We start from the raw sequence: 18,013 nt of genomic DNA, 5'->3' as shown, positions 1-18,013 counted from the left end.
GGGGGGGGGGGGGGGGGGGAATCAAAGAATAGGAGATGAACTGGTGATTCTTTTGGATCGTCTTTGCTCTTATAGACTTCAGTCACAGCAGATGATCAGCGGGGAAGAGAAAAAAAAAAAAAAAAGCAGTAATAAAGCTAGAAGTTAAGGTCAAACAGTCCTGGTGATACTGTGATACATATACAGAGTGCTATGGCCTCAATGACAGAATGCAAAGTACAGAATCCGTTGAGCTTCGTGACAGCCAGCAGAGAAATTCCGTGTGGATGCTGCTTATTTGATAGGAATGATTGGGCACATATTGTAGCTCCCATTTAATTGCATCGTGTGGCTCTTTTCACATTGTCTACCTGCTGGCCAAACCACCGTAGCGAAATCAACCTCCGCTGCGATGCGCCGATGAAACTCCCCTAGTGCAGGATGCCAAATTGCACATACCTGGACTTCACGGAGGCTCTAGACAATTCCATTATGCTGCAAGAATACGCATCACTTTGACTGTCAGCTCTCATTTTCGTTATTATATTTTTCTTTTTGTTTGGGCGGGACTGCCAGCCACTTCGCTCACATCGCCAACACACCGGCCCCAAGCACAGACTAGTACTCTGTACGGAATAGTGTGGTTTTGCTGTTTCTCTGTTGGCAGTGGATCACCGTCCAGTCCCTGCTGTGCACAGCCACGGCCTGCGCAACCAATGTCTCCTTTTTCCCTTTGCAATTTCGCGGTCTGCGCGCTATGCTGGCAAGTGATTATTAAAATGGAAGGAACACTCCAGATTGGTCAATTTTGGTCACTGGTGTATTATGTTTCATCCTGACTGGCATCTCCTGTTGGGGATTGGCTCCTATATAATGTAGTAGAGGGAGAGAGAACTCAATGTCGGAGTGTGAAGCACGGAGTAATGCTTCGTACCGGAGTACGGAGTATGGAGAACGACCTACGGAATGTGTTTACTCCGTATGCCAGCCACTGTGATTTTTGGCTATCGATAAGCTTGTGTGGAACGGCACGTTAAGATAAACATGATAAGCTTAGACAGAGTCAATGGACGGTTTATTATTGTAGGAAAAGCAGTGAACCGATGCGGAAGAGCTCTCCCTATATATATAATGATCACGTTCTACTTTATTCGTGGTCCGTACAAAGTAGTCGTACACAATAGGGAGTCCTTATCCAATGTCGCAAGATCTCCATTCGTTTGCGATGTTTGACGGAAACGGTTATCATCGGAATGTCTGTACTCCGACAGTACTCCGTTTGCATCTTCTCAACATCTGATCCAAGTCAAGATTTTTCTCTTCTCTGGAATCCCTAGCAAAACCAACGGCCATCCATCATCCTTGTTGCTTTCACTATTCCCGACAATCTCGCGCATCAAATGTCCACGATAACCAACCCCGCCATCCCTCCGGTGGCTCTAGATGCCATCACCCAGCACATTGGCAATACGCCTTTGGTGCGGTTGAACCGGCTTCCCCAGAGTCTCGGGATTCAGGCCACTGTCTATGCAAAGCTGGAATATTTCAACGCTGGTGGGAGTGTCAAGGATCGTATCGCCTTGCGCATGATCGAGGCGGCAGAACAGTCCGGCCGTATCAAGCCTGGCGATACTTTGATCGAGCCTACCAGCGGCAACACGTTGGTTACTCTTGTCATCCTATACTTGCTTCTTGTCACGCCTGGTTGGATGGCATGGTCTAATATGTCTCTTGGATTCTAGTGGAATTGGTCTGGCATTGGTGGCTGCCGTCAAAGGTTTGAAATTCTCCGTTTACGATTTCTCGAATACGGAGGTGTTAATTTTATACATTTTCTGGGTATTCTAGGCTACAAGACGATCATCACACTCCCGGAAAAGATGTCTGCAGAGAAAGTGGCTGTCTTACGTGCACTGAATGCAACTATCATTCGTACTCCCAACGAAGCCGCCTACGACTCGCCTGAATCGCATATTGGTGTTGCCAAACGCTTGGAGAAGGAGCTTCCCAATGCTCATATTCTAGATCAGTACGGAAATGAAAACAATCCGTTGGCCCACGAGTTCGGTACGGCTGAGGAAATCTGGACCCAGACACGCGGGCAGATTAGGGCGATTGTTGCTGGTGCAGGTACTGGTGGAACGATCACCGGGCTATCCCGAGGTCTTAAGAAGCATAACCCAGACGTTCAGGTTATCTCGGCCGACCCCCATGGATCAATTCTGGCTCTTCCTGCGTCATTAAACGAACCCCATTTGAACGAGGCTTACAAAGTTGAGGGAATTGGGTATGACTTCATTCCGCAGGTGCTCAATCAAAAGGCCGTAGACAGGTGGTACAAGACAGGCGATAAAGAATCATTCCAATACTCTCGTCGCTTGATAGCCGAAGAGGGTCTCCTTGTTGGCGGAAGCAGCGGGAGTGCCATTGCAGCTCTTGAGCAAGCCGCCAAAGATTATAACTTTGGGAAAGACGATGTTGTTGTGGTGATTTTACCTGACAGCATCAGAAGCTATCTCACCAAGGTCAGTTTCACGCGCTCTTCTTATACGATAGCTCTATATGCTTATTTGATCTCTTAGTTCGCCGATGATGACTGGCTTGCTGCCAATGGTCTTCTGTCATCACCACCTGTTGAAGCCGTGCCAACGTCCCCGTCTCTGCAAACTCAAGGCCCTAAGGATGCATTCTCTGGAGCGAAGGTGAACTCACTGAGATTAAAGCCGATTACAACTATCCGGTCGGATTTCCCATGTGAGAGCGCGATTGAAATCATGCGAGATAGAGGATTCGATCAACTCCCCGTTCTTGCGCCCTCTGGAAAGAAATTGGTTGGATTAGCTACCCTGGGCAATATCCTCAGTCGACTCACCCACGGCCGTGCTACTGGGAAGAGCCCAGTTTCCGACGTCATGTTCGATTTTAGCAGGATCCCTGAAGTCGTGACCGATCCTAGAGATCTGGGACTGACTGCAGGCGGCGAGCCCATCGGTCCAGAGACTTTGAAGGCTCAAAAGAAGGGACGCAAGTTCATTGAGATTACGACGGATACTCCTCTCAGCGTGCTCAATCGATTCTTGGAATGGAATAGTGCAGCTATTGTCACCGAGACAAACAAACAGGGAACGATGAGGCCAGTAGCGGTTGCGACCAAGGTTGACCTGCTTACTTGGATGCTCCATAATAATGAGAACGGTTCCTAAATATTCCGCCCAGGAAACAGAAGGGTTATTACCAGGGTACATTGTGGCGCTATAGAACTAGATCCAATATAATGACGTTATGCTGATAACCATCTCGGACGCCACGAAACATACATCAGTAAGGCCCTTCACCTTCACGAATTTCATTTTTCTATATACACACATATGTAAGCAGAAACATGACAGGTGTTTTCACCTATCGAAACTTTTCTCTCCAAGATACACCACCGCTGGATGGGAAAGTGGCGGTGGTAACAGTAAGTATCCTGTAACAATGACAAAACATTCCTAATTGTAATTCCTGACAGGGTGGTCAAGGAAGTATAGGACGAGGTAAGCGATATTTTCTCTAAAAGTCGTACGCATTTTCATTCAATGATGTACTGATTCCACTTGGATTCAGAAATCACCACACAGCTTCTCCAAAACAATGTAGAGAGGGTCTTCATTTTGGCACGAAACAAAAACAAATTCGAGGAATCACGGAAGCAATGGCCTCATAAAACTGGCCTCTCTCTCGATGTTATCGACAAGAAGCTTGAATTCACACAATGCGAACTCGCGGATATCCGGTCAGTAAAGGGAACAGCTGAGCATATCAAACGAAAGACCGACAGGATACATATCTTGATATGCAATGCGGGTATTGATTCCCTGCTTCGTGTCAGCGTATTGACTATCTAATTCTGTTCTTTGGTTTCTAGGGCTGGGAGTGTCCACCCAGTACAATCGGTCCCCGCAGAACATCGAATCGGTCTTCGCAGCTAACTGCGTAGGCCATCAGATCCTGGTCACCATCCTGCTTCCGCTCCTAAAACGGGTGACTATTGACTCGCCGATTAGCGATGCTCGCATTGTCGTGACTACATCATCTATGCACATGTTCTGCCGGCGTTTGGATTTCGACTTGCTTATGGCGCCTAATCCAACCTCCAGGTTTAGGATTGTTGATGCTATATGGCGGTACAGCCGTTCGAAACTGGGTAATATCCTTCTCATAAAGGAGCTTAGCCGACGGCTTCAGGAAGGGAATGACCCCGCGGGAAAGAATATCTATGTCAATTGCTTTTTCCCGGGTAACATTGTCACGGAGCAATGGATTGGATGGAATGAGCTTTTTGGGAAACCAATTGGGATAATTATGCGGACTTTCTTTTCCTTATTCATGGGACAGAGTCTGGAAGATGGTGCTGCAACGGCTTTGTATTTGAGTTCCAGTGATTTGCCGAGAGAGAAGAATCAACGTGGTCAATACTTTATTCCTGTTGCGACAGCTGACTGGCCTAGCAAGATTGCCTGTGATGAGAAAGTGGCGAGGGATCTCTGGGTAAGTCATTTCTACTTTCTGTGGATGAACTTCCTATTCACACAATCCGGTTCTAATCCGCATTAGGACTGGACCGATGCCAAGATAACTCAAACACTGGGATCAAATTGGCAAGATGAACCTGGAAAGAAGCCTGATAAAGAAGACTAAGCAAAAATAAATAGTCAGAGTAAGGCAGGTGTTGTGTTTACATCCGCCGCTTTTTAGATAGTATCAGCACATATACCGTATGTGAGAACGAAGGGTTACTTTTCACCAGTGAATTAGATATCTCGAAGGGACAATATTATTCGTATTTTATGGTGGTATATGGCTTGCAAATTCGGGTACGGTAGCAAGTATTCTGCAGAAAACTGCGTTATGGATCCAGAACTCAAATCAATGAAGACCGGTCACAGACGCTGGCCGATCCATTCTTCCCATCGTCTCACACCAGATCCAATGTTCTCTTCATTGTCTCCCTTTACCGCTCCACCGACAACATCAACCTTGATGCCAACTTCCTCCTCCAGGAGCTTGAAGGTGAACGGATCCTGAACATTGTCATTGCCCAGGATTTCATCCTCGCCCTCCCCTGTTCCAGGGTCAACGCTGGCATCCATGAGGCCTTTGCTCTTTGATTTCCGGATTCTGTCAATTTCAGACTCCAACTTTTCGCGTACCGAACCGGGAGGCAGGGCAGTGAAAAGATCCTGCTTGTTGGCGGCCACGAGCATAGGAACCTCTCCTGCGACTCTCAAGGCAGCTTTTCCCTTGCTTAGAGCTCGTCTCTGCAGAGACAGAAGGGCGTCGTGTAAATAGCTGGCGGTGTCCCGTAACGTTTCATCCTGAGTGAGAGCCGCGGTATCGACCACGAAGATCACTCCGCGTGCTCTCATCCTTGGGTCCTTCGCGCTCAACATCGACTGAAGCTGGGTCACGCCCTGTGGGCCCCGCAGTTTTCCATGACCGGGGGTATCTCTGACATTGTACTTGATGGGATTTCTCGAGACATCTTTCAGCGACGGGTCGTTTACCGATCGGAAGCGGTTTGAGGCAGTCGGAACTGAAACGGGAAGGCTAACGGTAGTGTCGGTAGACGCCTGGGAAGTATGTGTAGCTTTAGATTTCTTGGCAAGTAGAGATGATTTGGCTTCAAGCTAATATAAAGACAATGTTAATGTTTAATCAAACATGTGCGTTATTATAGACGAAGCCAGAAACTCACCAATGTCACTAAAGCTGTCTTCCCTGATCCACTAGGTCCAAGCAGCAAGAAATTGCTCACAGGCGGAGATGCCACCGTCTGGTAGAAAATAATATGTAGAAGAACGGGCAGACCAAAGGCAATAAAGGCCGTGATTAGAATGGCAATGGGGTTGCCATCTAATAGGCTGGTTACAACGCCCTCAAGGGAGCTCCAATCTGATTGGTGATGCCTCATTCTCTTGCACAAGTACTGGATGGACACGAGAAATTGATTGGGATAAAAGAAAAACAGAAGAAGAGGATGATGTGGTTATTACTGTCGTAAGGTCACGGCTGGCCGAGCTCCGGCCGGAACCAACCCAAGGTTGAGTACTCCGTAGTGGAGCGTGTCGATAAGACTATTATATGCTGTAGATCAACAACATCATCTCAATATCTTTCTTCCCCATCATCTTGTCGTTCAATTTTTTTTTTTTTTTGGTATTGTATTGATTGTATATTTAATTGGAGGAAGAATTGGATTCTACCAGGGATACTTGGCTGTTATTATCATTGTTGTTGTCATTGTTGCTATTTTGCCCTGCATGATTTACATACCTCTGGTCCGCAGGGATGACAACCCCCAGTGAAGATAGAAAGAAGACTCAATCCGTTGTTTCTTGAAACTAACGCATTTCCCTTCTTTCACGCTCGTTTCCTTCTGCTTTTTGTCCTCTTCTACCATCGAAGGTATCGTCTGTCCATCTCTTTCAGGATGCGATTCCTTCGTCCGCTCTCTTTCATACTCCCTTTAGTATCCATCGCGGTTGCTGATGTCGAATTCACTGCTCCGGCTTTTGGCTCGACTCTCAAGGGTGGTAATGTTGTAACGGCTCACTGGAAAGAGTCTGGTGGATTTCCCAAAATTTCACAACTGTTGCAGTATGATATCCACCTTTGCGCAGGGGGAGATACATCCGATTCCTACGTGAGTATTTTCTCTAACCCTGCTTGTACTGAATATGACTGTCATGGTAGTGCTAATGTCCAATACTGACCTACATCTTGGGCCTGTAGGAAGAACTAGCTACTCTCATCAAAGATGCGCCTTTTGCCCGGGGAAATTCAGTCTCGTTCAGGCTTGACCAAGATGCTGGGGGTGAAGAAGCAAACGCATAGTAAGAATTACCACACGTCTTCTTGATCGCATCAGATTGTACCTGACATTCTGCTTCTCCTTTGTCCCAGTTTCCTGAAATTGGTCGCGTCGGGTCCTGATGCCTCCGTGATCAATTACTCGAGTCGATTCTCCCTCACCAACATGACTGGCTCTTTCTCCCCCCGAGTTACAGACGGGATCCACGCAATTCGAGATGTCAGCGGTGCTCCCCTTAGAGAGGACCAGGAACATGAAGGGTTCCAGAAGAGGCAGGCCGTTGGGGAACCGGCTGCTGCAGCGACAGGTCTTGGAGCTCACACCATTCCCTATAAACTACAGTCCGGCCCGACGCGGTATGCTCCCATGGCAAAAAGACCTGGTAGTACGCTTCCACCTGGGACGCCGACTCCGCAGCATCCAACCAGCCACTACTCCATTGCTACCGCTTATCTTGGTGCTCCTACTGTTGAGACTACGGTTTCTGCTACTGATACGTACAAAGTGACAAACATTGAGAACACAGTATGTTAACTCTACCGCATAATTTTGTAGTTTGTGTTCTGACCTATAATCTTACGCCTAGGCAACTCCTGCGGCACAACCAGAAGACATGAACATGAAGAGATGGTTGGAGAGATGGAAGGATTGACCTTAGAACGTACATGGGAACCTCACATGGAGAATTTTCCTTCGGTGTCTACTTACAACGCGACTTGTTACTCCATGATGTCCGTTTCGCATATGGTGTTCAAGGAGGATGGATATCACCAATAGTTGGTACTAGTTTAATCTCATTTCGGAGCCGGCTGATTGCCTATATTGTATAGTCCAACGGATTGTATCTGATAGTAAATTCTTTATGTCTGAGGTTCATAATGCAGTCTATCTATCCTTTTTGGTCGCTCTCTAGTGCAAAGGAAAGGTTAATACCGAGAAGATGGAATTGGAGAAAGTGACAGTGGTGTAAATAAAAACAAAAATGTGCATATCATCGTGAAAGTTAAGGCATGATCAAATCAAACATTAATCAAACATTCACCAATAAAAGTGGTCTCCTAAAATGACACCAGGTATTTGGCGTTTCTGTCAGCAGTCCTCCTCACAAGTATAACATTACCGCTGAGAGAAATCTTCGTGGTTGAAGAAGGATATATTCTCGCGCAAGGCGACGTATTCGCTATCAGCGTAACCGAGGAGGGATTGAATCTGGGTGCTTCTGTGACCCTTGATACGAGCGACCTCAACGCTGCCGTAATTGACCAAAGCACGGCCAACTTCCTTCGGCTCTTGCCAGTGATGAAGAAATTCGCCATTTAGAGCGTCAGGAGAGATTTTCTCCACCACAACCAATCGCACTGCTTCCTGTTGTGCAAAATAACCTTCCACACCCAATACGCCAGCCGGGAGAAGACCTGCTTTGTTTTGGAGTGCATGGTATGCACCATTGTCGATATAGATAGTCCCATGGGGTTTTAAGCCGTAGAGTAGCCAAAATGACCGTGACTGGATAGGACTATCTGAGGGAAGGAACCGGGTGTGAAGAGGAGGAGATGATGGAGGCTCTTGATTCGTCATATGAAGATCGCTATCGGCCGTAGCGCTTCCTTCAGAGGATTTCTGTCGAATCCCTTGGAGATATTTTACAATCTCATGAACATTTCCGGGCTTCGAGCTTTTGGTGATGATCGTAGTAACACCTGCACTCGTCCCCAGTTTTGCAGCAATGATCTTTGTGCTCATGCCACCAGTTCCCAGGGAAGAGCCTGCAGATGAAACATCTGCTTCTAGACAAGATATGTCCGTAACCACTTCTATTGGCCTTGCATTGGGATTAGTGCGTGGATTAGCGGTATAAAGGCAATCCACATCAGTCATCAAGAATAGATAGTCAGCCTTGACCATGGCCGCTGTGATGGCCGACAATGTGTCGTTATCACCGAATTTGATTTCCTACAGAGAATTAGAATAAAATAGTCTGAGGTAGTATAGGCGCCGATCACATACAGAAACGGCCAGTGTATCGTTCTCGTTGACGATTGGAATTACTCCCATGTCGAACAATTGCGAGAAGGTATTTTGAGCATTGACATATTGCGTTCTCTGTATCATTTGTTAGAGCATAATGAAGGCAACATCCAAGACTTTTGGTGTTTTACATCTGCGATATCGTTCCTTGTCAGCAGAATTTGGGCCACAGGGAGACGAAGATGCGAAAATAGTGCGTCCCAAAGACTCATGAGCCTGCATTGACCGACAGCTGCAAGTGCCTGACAACTTCAGTCAGCAAATCTATAATTATGACACTAAATATGCCATAAATACCTGGACGCGAGGCAGACTCTTTGGTCTTTCTTCTATATCCATCCGTTGCAACCCTACACCCACGGCGCCGGATGAAACGAGGACAACATTGTGACCATCCCGATGAAGCTTGGCGGCCGTTTCAACAATTAACGAGAGAATAGAGAGGATGGGCTCATGGGTTTTTTCGTCAACAATAGAGCTTGTGCCTGTTCAGAAGTAAGCCAATGCGCTACAACCCGTCGAAAATGAGTCCCCGCACCTAGTTTGATAACGACAGTAAGACGCTCAGAGGCCTTCATGATGCTAGCCTTGCTTGATACCTGACCCTCAACACACATCGGATTCCATAAAAGAACGGCTATTGTATAATAAAAAGACAATATTCCTTTCTTCACCTTCCGCAAACTACTCGGTCATTCTTCAGAAAATCGGAGTGATTGCTTTCTGCCACTAATTACCGCCAATGCGGAGAGTTTCGGCGGAACATCTTGGGGATCGGAGTCTTAATTCAAGCCCTTGCAAGTCTAGTGCCAAAATGACAGACCCTTCGCAGTCGCCTGGGCTGGCTTCACATCTGGAGCGCAATGCTGATAATGGCTATATTCCCGGAGATGATACCTGGACACAATGGCGCAATATTTTTTCGGTCTTAACGGGCAAAATGACGGACGAAGGAAAGGAACAATTCCGTGTTGCGCGAGATATCCGAAATGAAGCTGCTGATTGCAATCGCTGCGAGGAGCAGCGCAATTTCCTTCTACAATACAGTGAGTCATAATATCACTCTCAAAAATAATTCAGTTGAGCGGCAACTAAGAGTATGGTTGAAGGTCCCGTTATTCGCTATTTGAGCGACAATATTCGACAGCTCGGAGGAGACCTTCACAATCACAACATCTATTGTCGCCGATGCACAAACAGGAAGGCCGGTGGTTTCGATCCTGAATACGGCATTCTGATATGTGCAAATGAAATGAAGGACCAAGGACATCTGGAGGATACAATGGCACATGAAATGGTGCATGCCTATGATCACTTAAGATTCAAAGTCGAATGGACCAACAACCTGAGGCATGCAGCTTGCACAGAGGTAAGGGGAAATAACCAAGGAGGGAAGTTAGTGGCAAGCTGGAGATTTGCTAATTCTCTGTTTTCTTCTGCCGTAGATTCGAGCCAGTTCGCTTAGCGGCGAATGCAGATGGGCGCGGGAGTTTTTCCGGCGAGGCCAGTGGAAATTCACACAACAGCATCAAGAATGCGTTCGGAGAAGGGCTGTTCTATCCGTGAGGGCAAGGCCCGGTTGCAAAGACGAAGCCCATGCGCAAAAAGTTGTTAATGAAGTTTGGGATAGTTGCTTCAGAGATACACGACCCTTTGATGAAATTTATCGGTGACGTGAATATATGATCCCCCCTCTCTTTAGCCATTCCATTCTACGATTGTTTTATTATATTTCCTTTGGAATGTATTAGATTTGATGATGACAAGTTTGAAAAGAAAAAGAAGAAGAGAAAGAAAAAGAGAAAGAAAAACGAATATCAACATGACACCATATCCTAGAGATTTCCAAACTCCTAAAGAAGAGGGAAAATAGAGGCAATAAAATATTAATCGAAACACCAATATGCTCAAACAACCAAACTCCGTATAAGCTAGACCGGAGGAAAGAGAAGAAAGAAACGCCAACAACCCCGGCAATGCATAAACCTGTTTCACACCAAGTAATATGCTTTCATGCTTTACCATCCTTTGACGAAGAACCAGAACTCCGTTTCGTAACTCCATCGTCCTTTATACAGTGTTTGACGATCCAGGGATGTCGTTGGATTTCATCAAGCGTGATTCGCTTTTCAGGGTCAAGCACGAGAAGCTAGAATGTGTTAGCTGATAAGTGTTATGAAAATGGATTAATAGAGGGAGTACATACTCGCTTGATCAAATCTCTCGCCTCAGGGCTCACGAAGGAAGGAACATTCATATCTGCTCTTGCAATCCGCCTTTGTGTCATGACTGGGGTGTCCTCAAACGGTGCCTCTCCGACAAGGAATTCATATGTCAACACACCCAAGCTCCATAGGTCGACCTTTTCGTTGTAGTAGTTGTCTTGAGAGCCTGGCTTAAGCATTTCCGGAGGCAGATAATCCAACGTGCCACACATGGTTTGCCGCCTGTTGTTCGGCGCGTGGACACTCCAGCCGAAGTCGCTGATCTTGATTTCACCGTGAATTCCAACTAATATGTTTTCTGGCTTGATATCACGGTGCATAACATGCTTCTTGTGAAGATATTTGAGCGCTGCGGCCATCTGGGCAACGTAATGTGCAGCCTTCCACTCAGGAAAACGGTGTTCCTTTCGAAGGTGTTTGTACAATTCGCCTCGGCCTGCGAATTCCAGTATCAGGAAAATTCGCTTGCTATCGTGGAAATGTCCATAGAGCCTCAGGACGTTCGGGTGACGAAGGTTGCTCTGGATCTCGATCTCTCGCCTAACTTGTTTCTGCACCCCTCCTTGTTGCAACTCGGATTTGTGAAGGACCTTGAGTGCACAAACGAACCCGGAAGATCGCTCCTTGGCAAGATAGACTCGGCCAAATTTCCCCTTTCCCAAGGGCTTTCCAATCTCGAACATTCCAAGGTGTAGTTTCTTTGGCGAAGACTGCTCGTGAGACTGTTCTTCATTTTCATCGGCGTTGCGCTTGACAGGAGACGAATTTGTTGCATTGATCCTGTTATCATTGGTGTTTTGCAATGCGAGTTTCAGTAGATTTGGCCTATTTGAGCTATTGTTCAGCTGCGCAGTGGACCCAAGGCCTGATAGGGACGTGGCTGTAGAATGGGAGCCCTGGACAGATAAAATTAGTTGGTTGATCCTGCATGTCTAATCACATTCGCTCAATCAGTACCTTCTGTTTTAAACTATAGCTGCCATTTCCGCTAGAATCATTCTCATCTTTCACAGAAAGATGCTCAAAACGAGCTTCCAACGTCTTGGTAGCCATGATTGTGGTGAGAAGTGTCAATGACGTTAAGGTCGCAAAGAGGCGATTGCGATGCTCAAGTGCTTCCTTCTTTACTAAATGCTCATGCCAGGATTTTAGTAATTGTCGATAAACAAGGGGGATGAGGAGTGGTGGTTTGGCGAGTTTGTGTGGTTGTGTCAAGAAGGTTGACTTGCGAGAAAGAACAGCTCCAGCGGCTGTTTATCGGCGCAGCTCCTTGCACATCACCCAGGCAACGGAACGGGCCGCCTCTTTCTCCGACCTCCGCGGGGTATCGTTCGGAGAAGATGCTATATTGATAAGAATCGGCCATTCATGACATGCACTGCGCATCGACAATTCAATTTACCAGTCCCTCAATCATTAAAGTACCAGATTGATATTTCCCCGCGCTATTTCTCACCATTCAGTTGATGCGACATGGCTTTCAACATTCGTACGGGCTCTGCCCACACCGTGCGCAGCCCGGCAGCGATTTCTCCTAGTTCACAGAAGCCAGACTCGACCTCGATCAAGGGCTTTAGAATAAGCACGCAGAAATTGCCGATTCTGAAAGCCGAGCCTATCGAAGAGATGTCAAATTCTCTCGGTATTGCGCCACCGGAAATGATTTTTGGGGATAACTTTGTCAAGATTGAGCACGAAAAAACGGGCTGGGAGATTACCTTCAATGCATTTGATGCATTGGATCGTGTCGACAAGACTGGAGAATCGATGCTCAAGGTAGCATATTCGAGAGAATGGCAGAAAAGCAGGTGTGGGATTCAGATTGTCGCGCATAAAATTTCTCGACACTGACGGCTATCCCAGAGAAATAACACACGAAGGCATCAATGAAGTTGTCAAACCATTTGACTGGTCGTACACTACAGACTATAAGGGCACTGTCCGTCCCAATAGTCGACAATTTGAAGAGACAAACAAGCAAATCCCGATCGACTTATTGAAGCGCCCAGATCCAATACTATTCTTTGATGAAGTGATCCTGTATGAGGATGAACTGGCTGATAACGGGATTACCATGCTATCATGCAAGATCCGTGTTATGCCAGACAGACTTCTTCTACTACTGAGATTTTTCATGAGGCTTGACAATGTTCTATTCCGACTCCGTGATACAAGGGTATACGTCGACTTCGGAAATATGGAAGTGATTAGAGAATATCAATCCAAGGAATGTGAATATGAGAAAGTCAGACAGGTAAGACGCATATTCGAATAGGGAAAATGAAACAGTACATGAAATGCACTGACACTCTGAAGACCCTGGCAACAACACGAGATGATGTCCCGGCCGCTTTGAGAGATGCAAACAAACTTTCCGATAAACTTCCTCTTGTTGAAAGACATTTAGAGCGAGTGTCATTAAGGGAGTAATGGCGTAATGTCTAGCTGCTGTTTAATCTCCCACCAATCCCAAAAAGGTGACCCAATTGTAGCTGTTGGTGGAGTCTTTAGAAGCCTGACGGCAAATTCAGATGCAAAAAGGATAAAGGATCAGATGATCAAGCCTATTCGGGCAACACATTCAAGGCTGACATGACCATCTTAATGAACAACAGGAAGTACTTGCTGTGTCGTGTCATGAGAACAATTGAGAGCATATATCATGAGCGGCACAGTTCCAGCCTGGTTACGCAGATGATATGTAAAATACAATAACCATGTTTATACAAGTAAATACTACTTTTCCGAGCAGTACGACCGGGGTATGCACTTGTACATAATTAGAGTGAAAAGAAATGGTCCAATGAGAGTGCATTCTTGAGATGTTGACAAACACTGCAAACCAAGGCGGTGGTCGGCGTTAAGAAAAGAATGAAATCATATCGGAGGGTACGGAGTACATCTGTGACACAATACTAAATTTGTACATTTCAAAGAATGGCATCAAAGTCATTAGGCTCGCCCTATGTGCGAGGTCTATGCAAAGCTCAATTTTCATGGCTTCAGGTACACCAAGCAACTGATACATAACCCAACAGGCTTGATCTCTCAAACTGACAGTGGGTGCAGCCAACGCATATGATTACTTCCCGAAACTACACCACATTAATGTCGCATTCGAAGCGCTCCTCAGACAATGCAAACCGGTGGTGTCACTCTCACAGATCCTTGCTGCAAAGCCGTCGAGCCTCTCGATTGGCGAAAGCCATACTGCCGCGGCCTGGCACCACAGCAGAAACCTATGTCGCATATGGATTGACACAGAAGCTATTCGAGGCTTGCTCGCGTCAGGCCGACTACAGAATACCTCAAGTGTCGCAAAAAGGTGCACAGACTCCGAAGACCGAAGAGGGTGAGGATCTTGGCGTTGGGGAAGGTTGGTGGTATGAAGGTTAGTTCTAGTATTCGCTTTCCAACATGGGGACTATCAGTATGAGATGTCGAACCGTGAGCCTGTTGCTGAAGATATTCCATGAGCTAATATGGGTGGCATCATCCCAACTAGAACTGAGCCTCGCCCCAACCTTTTCCACATGGTCGCAAGTAACTTTTCTGCACATGTATCTATTGACGGTTCGACTGCGCGCACTACCATCTCATGACAGTGTCCAGACATATTCCCGCCATCTGATTGATCACTTCTCGCACAACGCCGAGCAGCGCATGGATGTCCTCCATGGTATCACCAGCCGGGCAATTCGGAATAAATTCCTCAAGGACCTTTTTATTCAGTGGCGGGGTGTTCTTGCGGCTTATGACGAGGGACTTGTCAAGGGCGATGCGGTGCTTGGTGCTGCTGTCTGGAGGAACCTGTGGAAAGCAAATTATACTGGGCCGGATGGTAAAGACATAGACTGGACTAAGATTGCTTGGGTCGTAGCCTATATGCGGCGAGTGCTGTCGGAACTCTCCCGGGTGAGTGAGGGCGATCTAATCTTGACTCTGGAACGGAGGAGCGGCGGGAAACCTGGCATATTCGGATACTCCGAGTTGGATAAGAAGTTGGTAGACGCAAAGCGATAGATCGCAAACTCAGCAAGTGCCATAATCAGTCGAACAAAAAAGGAGTACGGTTACACACTACTTTATATTCAGTCAGCTGTTTTACTAATCATTTCATTCAGCCAATTTTCAGTATTTCGTAGAATCTCAAATCATGTAGTTTGATTTACAAGGAATGGACTAGGATTATTGGTTGAGGAATTGAAACAAGTTTCCGCCATTGTACTGCTATGAATTCTTTCTATACCTAATTGTCTTTCTTGCCAAACAGGTCCTTCTCGACCATAGCACGGCAAATGGGATGGTAAAAGTCTCTGTTCTTCTCAAAAGTCTTGATGGCAAGCGTGCGGTTGACCTTTTGGAGATTTCGGTATCTGTAAAGTAAGATTAGTTGGTAAATCGCTCTGCGTGGATGGTCTGGTCTATGATATCCTTACAAGGGTCGCACAAATTTCATCCGCCCAATTCTGCCTAGCAGGCTTGCTGTTGGCTCCAAAACGCTTTCATCCCCGGCCTTTAGTCCAACCTGGAAATATAAGTTGGCAACCTCTATGTTTTCGCTCTTGTACAGACCGTAGACTTCGCCCATAAGTTTCGTCAGGTCGGGTCTAAGCTGCTCGGAAAGGAGCACCTGCTCCAAGAAAACTACAAGTTGATTTGCTGCCAAGCCGTGTATGTCGCTTGCCTGTGGCTTGAAGGAGGATTCAGGCAGTGATTGCCATTTCCTAGCAAGCTCATAAACAACATCAACAAGAGATGTATCAAAATGGGGCTTGGGCGGCAAGCCCGGTGCATAAAACCATTTGTCCCAATCAAGGTTATTCAACAATTTGGAAGCCTCGAGGTCAGACTGGAAGAAATCCAAGACTGTTGTCTTGAATTCATAAGAATCGAGAGATTTTTCTCTAAATACTGTAAAGTACTGAGAAGCAAATTAGCAAATCGTACTGGGAGTGGAAAGAGAACTGACATACATGAGGGATGAACTTATCAAATTTGGCCCTTCCGAGAAGGGTCTCGAGATGAAAGAGAAAATTAAAGCCTTTTTCGTATGGGATGCTTGAGAATGCATCGTCTGGGTCTTTTCCTTTCAGGTCAATGACCAACTTGGTAAATTCATGGTCCCGTCCAAAATGCTCCACGGAATCCGAAAGAGCCTTCCAGCCTATGATGGCCGAAAAATGGCGATAGGGCTCCCCGTGGCTAGCAAGATTCAGCAAGAGTTAGTTGTCTTGGCAATCTTCAACCATTCTCAACTACTCACACTGCACCTAGGATCTTGATTTGGTCAGTAGGTTACTTGGTAGAAAACAAATAGGTAACGTCGACCTACCCTTCTTTCAAGGTAAGTAGTCCAACCTTCATTGAGCCAAAAATGTTCCCATGAAGCATTGGTGACGAGATTGCCACTCCAGCTATGAGCAAGTTCATGGGCGATTACATCCACGTTCTCTCGATCCTAGACATAAGATGAAAGGGAATGTTACTCGATTGTCAGATGAGTTTTTAGAGCATTCCGGGGTACCTTTGAAATGATGCTAGGGGTGGCGAATGTAAAGATCGGATTTTCCATGCCACCATACGGGAAACTTGGAGGCAGAATCAGCACATTATACTCGCCCCATGCATAACTGTAGACGATTTTCTGTATTCGGGTGAGCAAGTGGTCGTTCAAATGGGAGGGTCTATCAGACATACCTCAATTGCATTGATAAACTTTTCTGTATCCGCTTCAAGCTCCCACTTACACTCTTCGATCTTGTCGGGGCTTGTTGCTACCACACTCCGAGGTCCAATGGTGGCTTCCGAAATGTCACTGTTCGAGATTTGGTATTAGCTTCTATCAGAAATAGCATGCACGAAGCATGTATGCGACCTGCTTACCCACTAGCCAATGCAAAGAGGTAACTAGGAATTGGCACTGTCTGGTGGAAGCGATACAGAGATTTTCCATCCGGCTGCGGTTCCGGTGGTGAATCACGAACCGGCAAGCCACTCGCGATCACCGGATGGGGAGATGTAATGTTGAAATCCAGAGTGGATTTAACATCAGGTGTATCTTGACACGGAAAAATAGAGCGAGCATGAATAGCCTGGCATTGGGAGACTTGAAGCATACACCTATCATCAGTGGGGTTTTATTCTTCCCAATCACAGGGACATCGTCAGCTTACACATATAAGGATACTTTTTGTTTGAGGTCTGGGCAGGCGTCAGCCATTGCAATGCTGTACACTTCTCCGTAGTTTTCACTGAGATCTTTTTGTACAAGTTAATATTGAAAGCGAACATAATGACGATTCGGAATGAATGACGTACATCGACCTCGATAGTCTCGTTGAGTTTCACAGCATGGCCAAGCTTGATTTTCAACGCAGTACCGTAAGATTCCAAGGGCGGGAGTAGTTCCCATTGAGATTGCTTGCCATCGACTTTAACATCGCCAATGTCGAGATGGTTGGCGTCAAGAATAATATCCTGGGATTGGGCATCTGTGATTGATTTGAGCTGGTGAACTACATTTCCCGCCAACTTCTTCTGGTCAAAAAGTATGTCAAAATTTGCAGTTATGTGAGTCAAAATCCAGTTGTTATAGTTGCTGAGAGTGTTTGGATCCCGGGGAGAGTTGATAATTGTCGCCATACTTCGTCTTTGGCTTCGAGGGGCAGTCCAGCGAATTTGAACAGCGATAGATGGGTGAATGGACGATACACTTGCGCGAATCGAGCCTCGAAGAGTGAAGCTGACCCGTGTAATATGGGACAAAGGTGAAAGTATCATATATGGATATATGCTCTTCTAGCCGGCAGAGCCTAGAGTACGGAGTACAAATATGTAATTGACCTGGAGAATCACGCGTATCTCCATTACATGTAATATACCGTAACATGGGGTATTTATGTTTGGGAATCACCTTTCAGCAGCA

The 18,013-nt window shown here is 46.3% G+C and overlaps 10 protein-coding genes across 10 annotated transcripts; 6 read left to right on the top strand and 4 right to left on the bottom strand.

Annotated features, from left to right (window-relative positions):
* Positions 1-1,379: 1,379 nt before the first annotated feature.
* On the top strand, positions 1,380-3,182 carry EURHEDRAFT_513890 (cystathionine beta-synthase CYS4; the record flags this gene model as incomplete). The annotated part of the gene is made up of 4 exons (XM_040786218.1): positions 1,380-1,639; positions 1,722-1,756; positions 1,828-2,504; positions 2,562-3,182. 4 exons carry the CDS (start codon positions 1,380-1,382, stop codon positions 3,180-3,182), a joined length of 1,593 nt encoding a protein of 530 aa, XP_040641008.1.
* Positions 3,183-3,361: 179 nt separating this feature from the next.
* EURHEDRAFT_513889 (putative short chain dehydrogenase/reductase) lies at positions 3,362-4,659 on the top strand (the record flags this gene model as incomplete). The annotated part of the gene is made up of 5 exons (XM_040786217.1): positions 3,362-3,439; positions 3,491-3,515; positions 3,586-3,825; positions 3,887-4,509; positions 4,576-4,659. The coding sequence occupies 5 exons, from the start codon at positions 3,362-3,364 to the stop codon at positions 4,657-4,659; spliced, it is 1,050 nt and encodes a 349-aa protein (XP_040641007.1).
* On the bottom strand, positions 4,608-6,012 carry EURHEDRAFT_521774 (signal recognition particle receptor subunit beta). Its single transcript, XM_040786851.1, has 3 exons — positions 5,717-6,012; positions 4,766-5,648; positions 4,608-4,708 (listed from the first exon to the last, which is right to left on the bottom strand). Exons 1-2 carry the CDS (start codon positions 5,930-5,932, stop codon positions 4,902-4,904), a joined length of 963 nt encoding a protein of 320 aa, XP_040641006.1. The 5' UTR covers positions 5,933-6,012; the 3' UTR covers positions 4,608-4,708; positions 4,766-4,901.
* Positions 6,013-6,124: 112 nt separating this feature from the next.
* On the top strand, positions 6,125-7,840 carry EURHEDRAFT_384858 (putative beta-1,6-glucan biosynthesis protein (Knh1)). Its single transcript, XM_040779632.1, has 4 exons — positions 6,125-6,664; positions 6,754-6,854; positions 6,925-7,357; positions 7,419-7,840. Exons 1-4 carry the CDS (start codon positions 6,452-6,454, stop codon positions 7,482-7,484), a joined length of 813 nt encoding a protein of 270 aa, XP_040641005.1. The 5' UTR covers positions 6,125-6,451; the 3' UTR covers positions 7,485-7,840.
* Positions 7,662-9,726, bottom strand: EURHEDRAFT_410378 (glutamate 5-kinase). The gene is made up of 5 exons (XM_040781343.1): positions 9,399-9,726; positions 9,158-9,345; positions 8,992-9,102; positions 8,840-8,935; positions 7,662-8,785 (listed from the first exon to the last, which is right to left on the bottom strand). Exons 1-5 carry the CDS (start codon positions 9,436-9,438, stop codon positions 7,949-7,951), a joined length of 1,272 nt encoding a protein of 423 aa, XP_040641004.1. The 5' UTR covers positions 9,439-9,726; the 3' UTR covers positions 7,662-7,948.
* On the top strand, positions 9,661-10,765 carry EURHEDRAFT_410376 (mitochondrial inner membrane protease ATP23). The gene is made up of 3 exons (XM_040781342.1): positions 9,661-9,906; positions 9,970-10,229; positions 10,306-10,765. The coding sequence occupies exons 1-3, from the start codon at positions 9,675-9,677 to the stop codon at positions 10,531-10,533; spliced, it is 720 nt and encodes a 239-aa protein (XP_040641003.1). The 5' UTR covers positions 9,661-9,674; the 3' UTR covers positions 10,534-10,765.
* Positions 10,766-10,871: 106 nt separating this feature from the next.
* On the bottom strand, positions 10,872-12,138 carry EURHEDRAFT_451230 (aurora family serine/threonine-protein kinase; the record flags this gene model as incomplete). Its single annotated transcript, XM_040783931.1, has 3 exons — positions 10,872-11,009; positions 11,067-11,981; positions 12,043-12,138. 3 exons carry the CDS (start codon positions 12,136-12,138, stop codon positions 10,872-10,874), a joined length of 1,149 nt encoding a protein of 382 aa, XP_040641002.1.
* Positions 12,139-12,558: 420 nt separating this feature from the next.
* On the top strand, positions 12,559-13,515 carry EURHEDRAFT_401056 (TIP41 family protein; the record flags this gene model as incomplete). The annotated part of the gene is made up of 3 exons (XM_040780053.1): positions 12,559-12,893; positions 12,949-13,339; positions 13,402-13,515. The coding sequence occupies 3 exons, from the start codon at positions 12,559-12,561 to the stop codon at positions 13,513-13,515; spliced, it is 840 nt and encodes a 279-aa protein (XP_040641001.1).
* A 453-nt stretch (positions 13,516-13,968) lies between these two features.
* Positions 13,969-15,305, top strand: EURHEDRAFT_410372 (uncharacterized protein). The gene is made up of 3 exons (XM_040781341.1): positions 13,969-14,091; positions 14,155-14,476; positions 14,591-15,305. Exons 1-3 carry the CDS (start codon positions 14,023-14,025, stop codon positions 15,106-15,108), a joined length of 909 nt encoding a protein of 302 aa, XP_040641000.1. The 5' UTR covers positions 13,969-14,022; the 3' UTR covers positions 15,109-15,305.
* On the bottom strand, positions 15,271-17,911 carry EURHEDRAFT_410369 (bifunctional aminopeptidase/epoxide hydrolase). The gene is made up of 10 exons (XM_040781340.1): positions 17,407-17,911; positions 17,262-17,346; positions 16,972-17,194; positions 16,786-16,903; positions 16,613-16,732; positions 16,421-16,546; positions 16,352-16,365; positions 16,062-16,290; positions 15,525-16,009; positions 15,271-15,461 (listed from the first exon to the last, which is right to left on the bottom strand). The coding sequence occupies exons 1-10, from the start codon at positions 17,728-17,730 to the stop codon at positions 15,335-15,337; spliced, it is 1,851 nt and encodes a 616-aa protein (XP_040640999.1). The 5' UTR covers positions 17,731-17,911; the 3' UTR covers positions 15,271-15,334.
* Between the last annotated feature and the right edge of the window lie 102 nt (positions 17,912-18,013).

This window comes from Aspergillus ruber (assembly GCF_000600275.1).
Source record: "Aspergillus ruber CBS 135680 unplaced genomic scaffold scaffold00006, whole genome shotgun sequence".
In the NCBI taxonomy this organism is placed as follows: domain Eukaryota; kingdom Fungi; phylum Ascomycota; class Eurotiomycetes; order Eurotiales; family Aspergillaceae; genus Aspergillus; species Aspergillus ruber.
The sequence above is the reverse complement of the archived record's forward strand: the minus strand, read 5'-3'. Positions and strand labels throughout refer to the sequence as shown.

Bases quoted from the DNA above. Each gene is read 5' to 3' on its own strand.
- EURHEDRAFT_521774 (XM_040786851.1), bottom strand. From the start codon at position 5,932: ATGAGGCATCACCAATCAGATTGGAGCTCCCTTGAGGGCGTTGTAACC. The intron at 5,649-5,716 runs GTGAGTTTCTGG...TCTTTATATTAG, and splicing joins AGACAGCTTTAGTGACATTG to CTTGAAGCCAAATCATCTCT.
- EURHEDRAFT_384858 (XM_040779632.1), top strand. From the start codon at position 6,452: ATGCGATTCCTTCGTCCGCTCTCTTTCATACTCCCTTTAGTATCCATC. The intron at 6,665-6,753 runs GTGAGTATTTTC...TTGGGCCTGTAG, and splicing joins GAGATACATCCGATTCCTAC to GAAGAACTAGCTACTCTCAT. The intron at 6,855-6,924 runs GTAAGAATTACC...CCTTTGTCCCAG, and splicing joins GGTGAAGAAGCAAACGCATA to TTTCCTGAAATTGGTCGCGT.
- EURHEDRAFT_410378 (XM_040781343.1), bottom strand. From the start codon at position 9,438: ATGAAGGCCTCTGAGCGTCTTACTGTCGTTATCAAACTAG. The intron at 9,346-9,398 runs GTGCGGGGACTC...ACTTCTGAACAG, and splicing joins TACTGTCGTTATCAAACTAG to GCACAAGCTCTATTGTTGAC. The intron at 8,786-8,839 runs GTATGTGATCGG...AATTCTCTGTAG, and splicing joins ACGATACACTGGCCGTTTCT to GAAATCAAATTCGGTGATAA.
- EURHEDRAFT_410376 (XM_040781342.1), top strand. From the start codon at position 9,675: ATGACAGACCCTTCGCAGTCGCCTGGGCTGGCTTCACATCTGGAGCGC. The intron at 9,907-9,969 runs GTGAGTCATAAT...GTATGGTTGAAG, and splicing joins CAATTTCCTTCTACAATACA to GTCCCGTTATTCGCTATTTG. The intron at 10,230-10,305 runs GTAAGGGGAAAT...CTTCTGCCGTAG, and splicing joins GGCATGCAGCTTGCACAGAG to ATTCGAGCCAGTTCGCTTAG.
- EURHEDRAFT_410372 (XM_040781341.1), top strand. From the start codon at position 14,023: ATGGCATCAAAGTCATTAGGCTCGCCCTATGTGCGAGGTCTATGCAAA. The intron at 14,092-14,154 runs GTACACCAAGCA...CAGTGGGTGCAG, and splicing joins CTCAATTTTCATGGCTTCAG to CCAACGCATATGATTACTTC. The intron at 14,477-14,590 runs GTTAGTTCTAGT...CATCCCAACTAG, and splicing joins GGAAGGTTGGTGGTATGAAG to AACTGAGCCTCGCCCCAACC.
- EURHEDRAFT_410369 (XM_040781340.1), bottom strand. From the start codon at position 17,730: ATGGCGACAATTATCAACTCTCCCCGGGATCCAAACACTCTCAGCAAC. The intron at 17,347-17,406 runs GTACGTCATTCA...TTGTACAAAAAG, and splicing joins ACGAGACTATCGAGGTCGAT to ATCTCAGTGAAAACTACGGA. The intron at 15,462-15,524 runs GTAAGGATATCA...CTTACTTTACAG, and splicing joins ATGAAATTTGTGCGACCCTT to ATACCGAAATCTCCAAAAGG.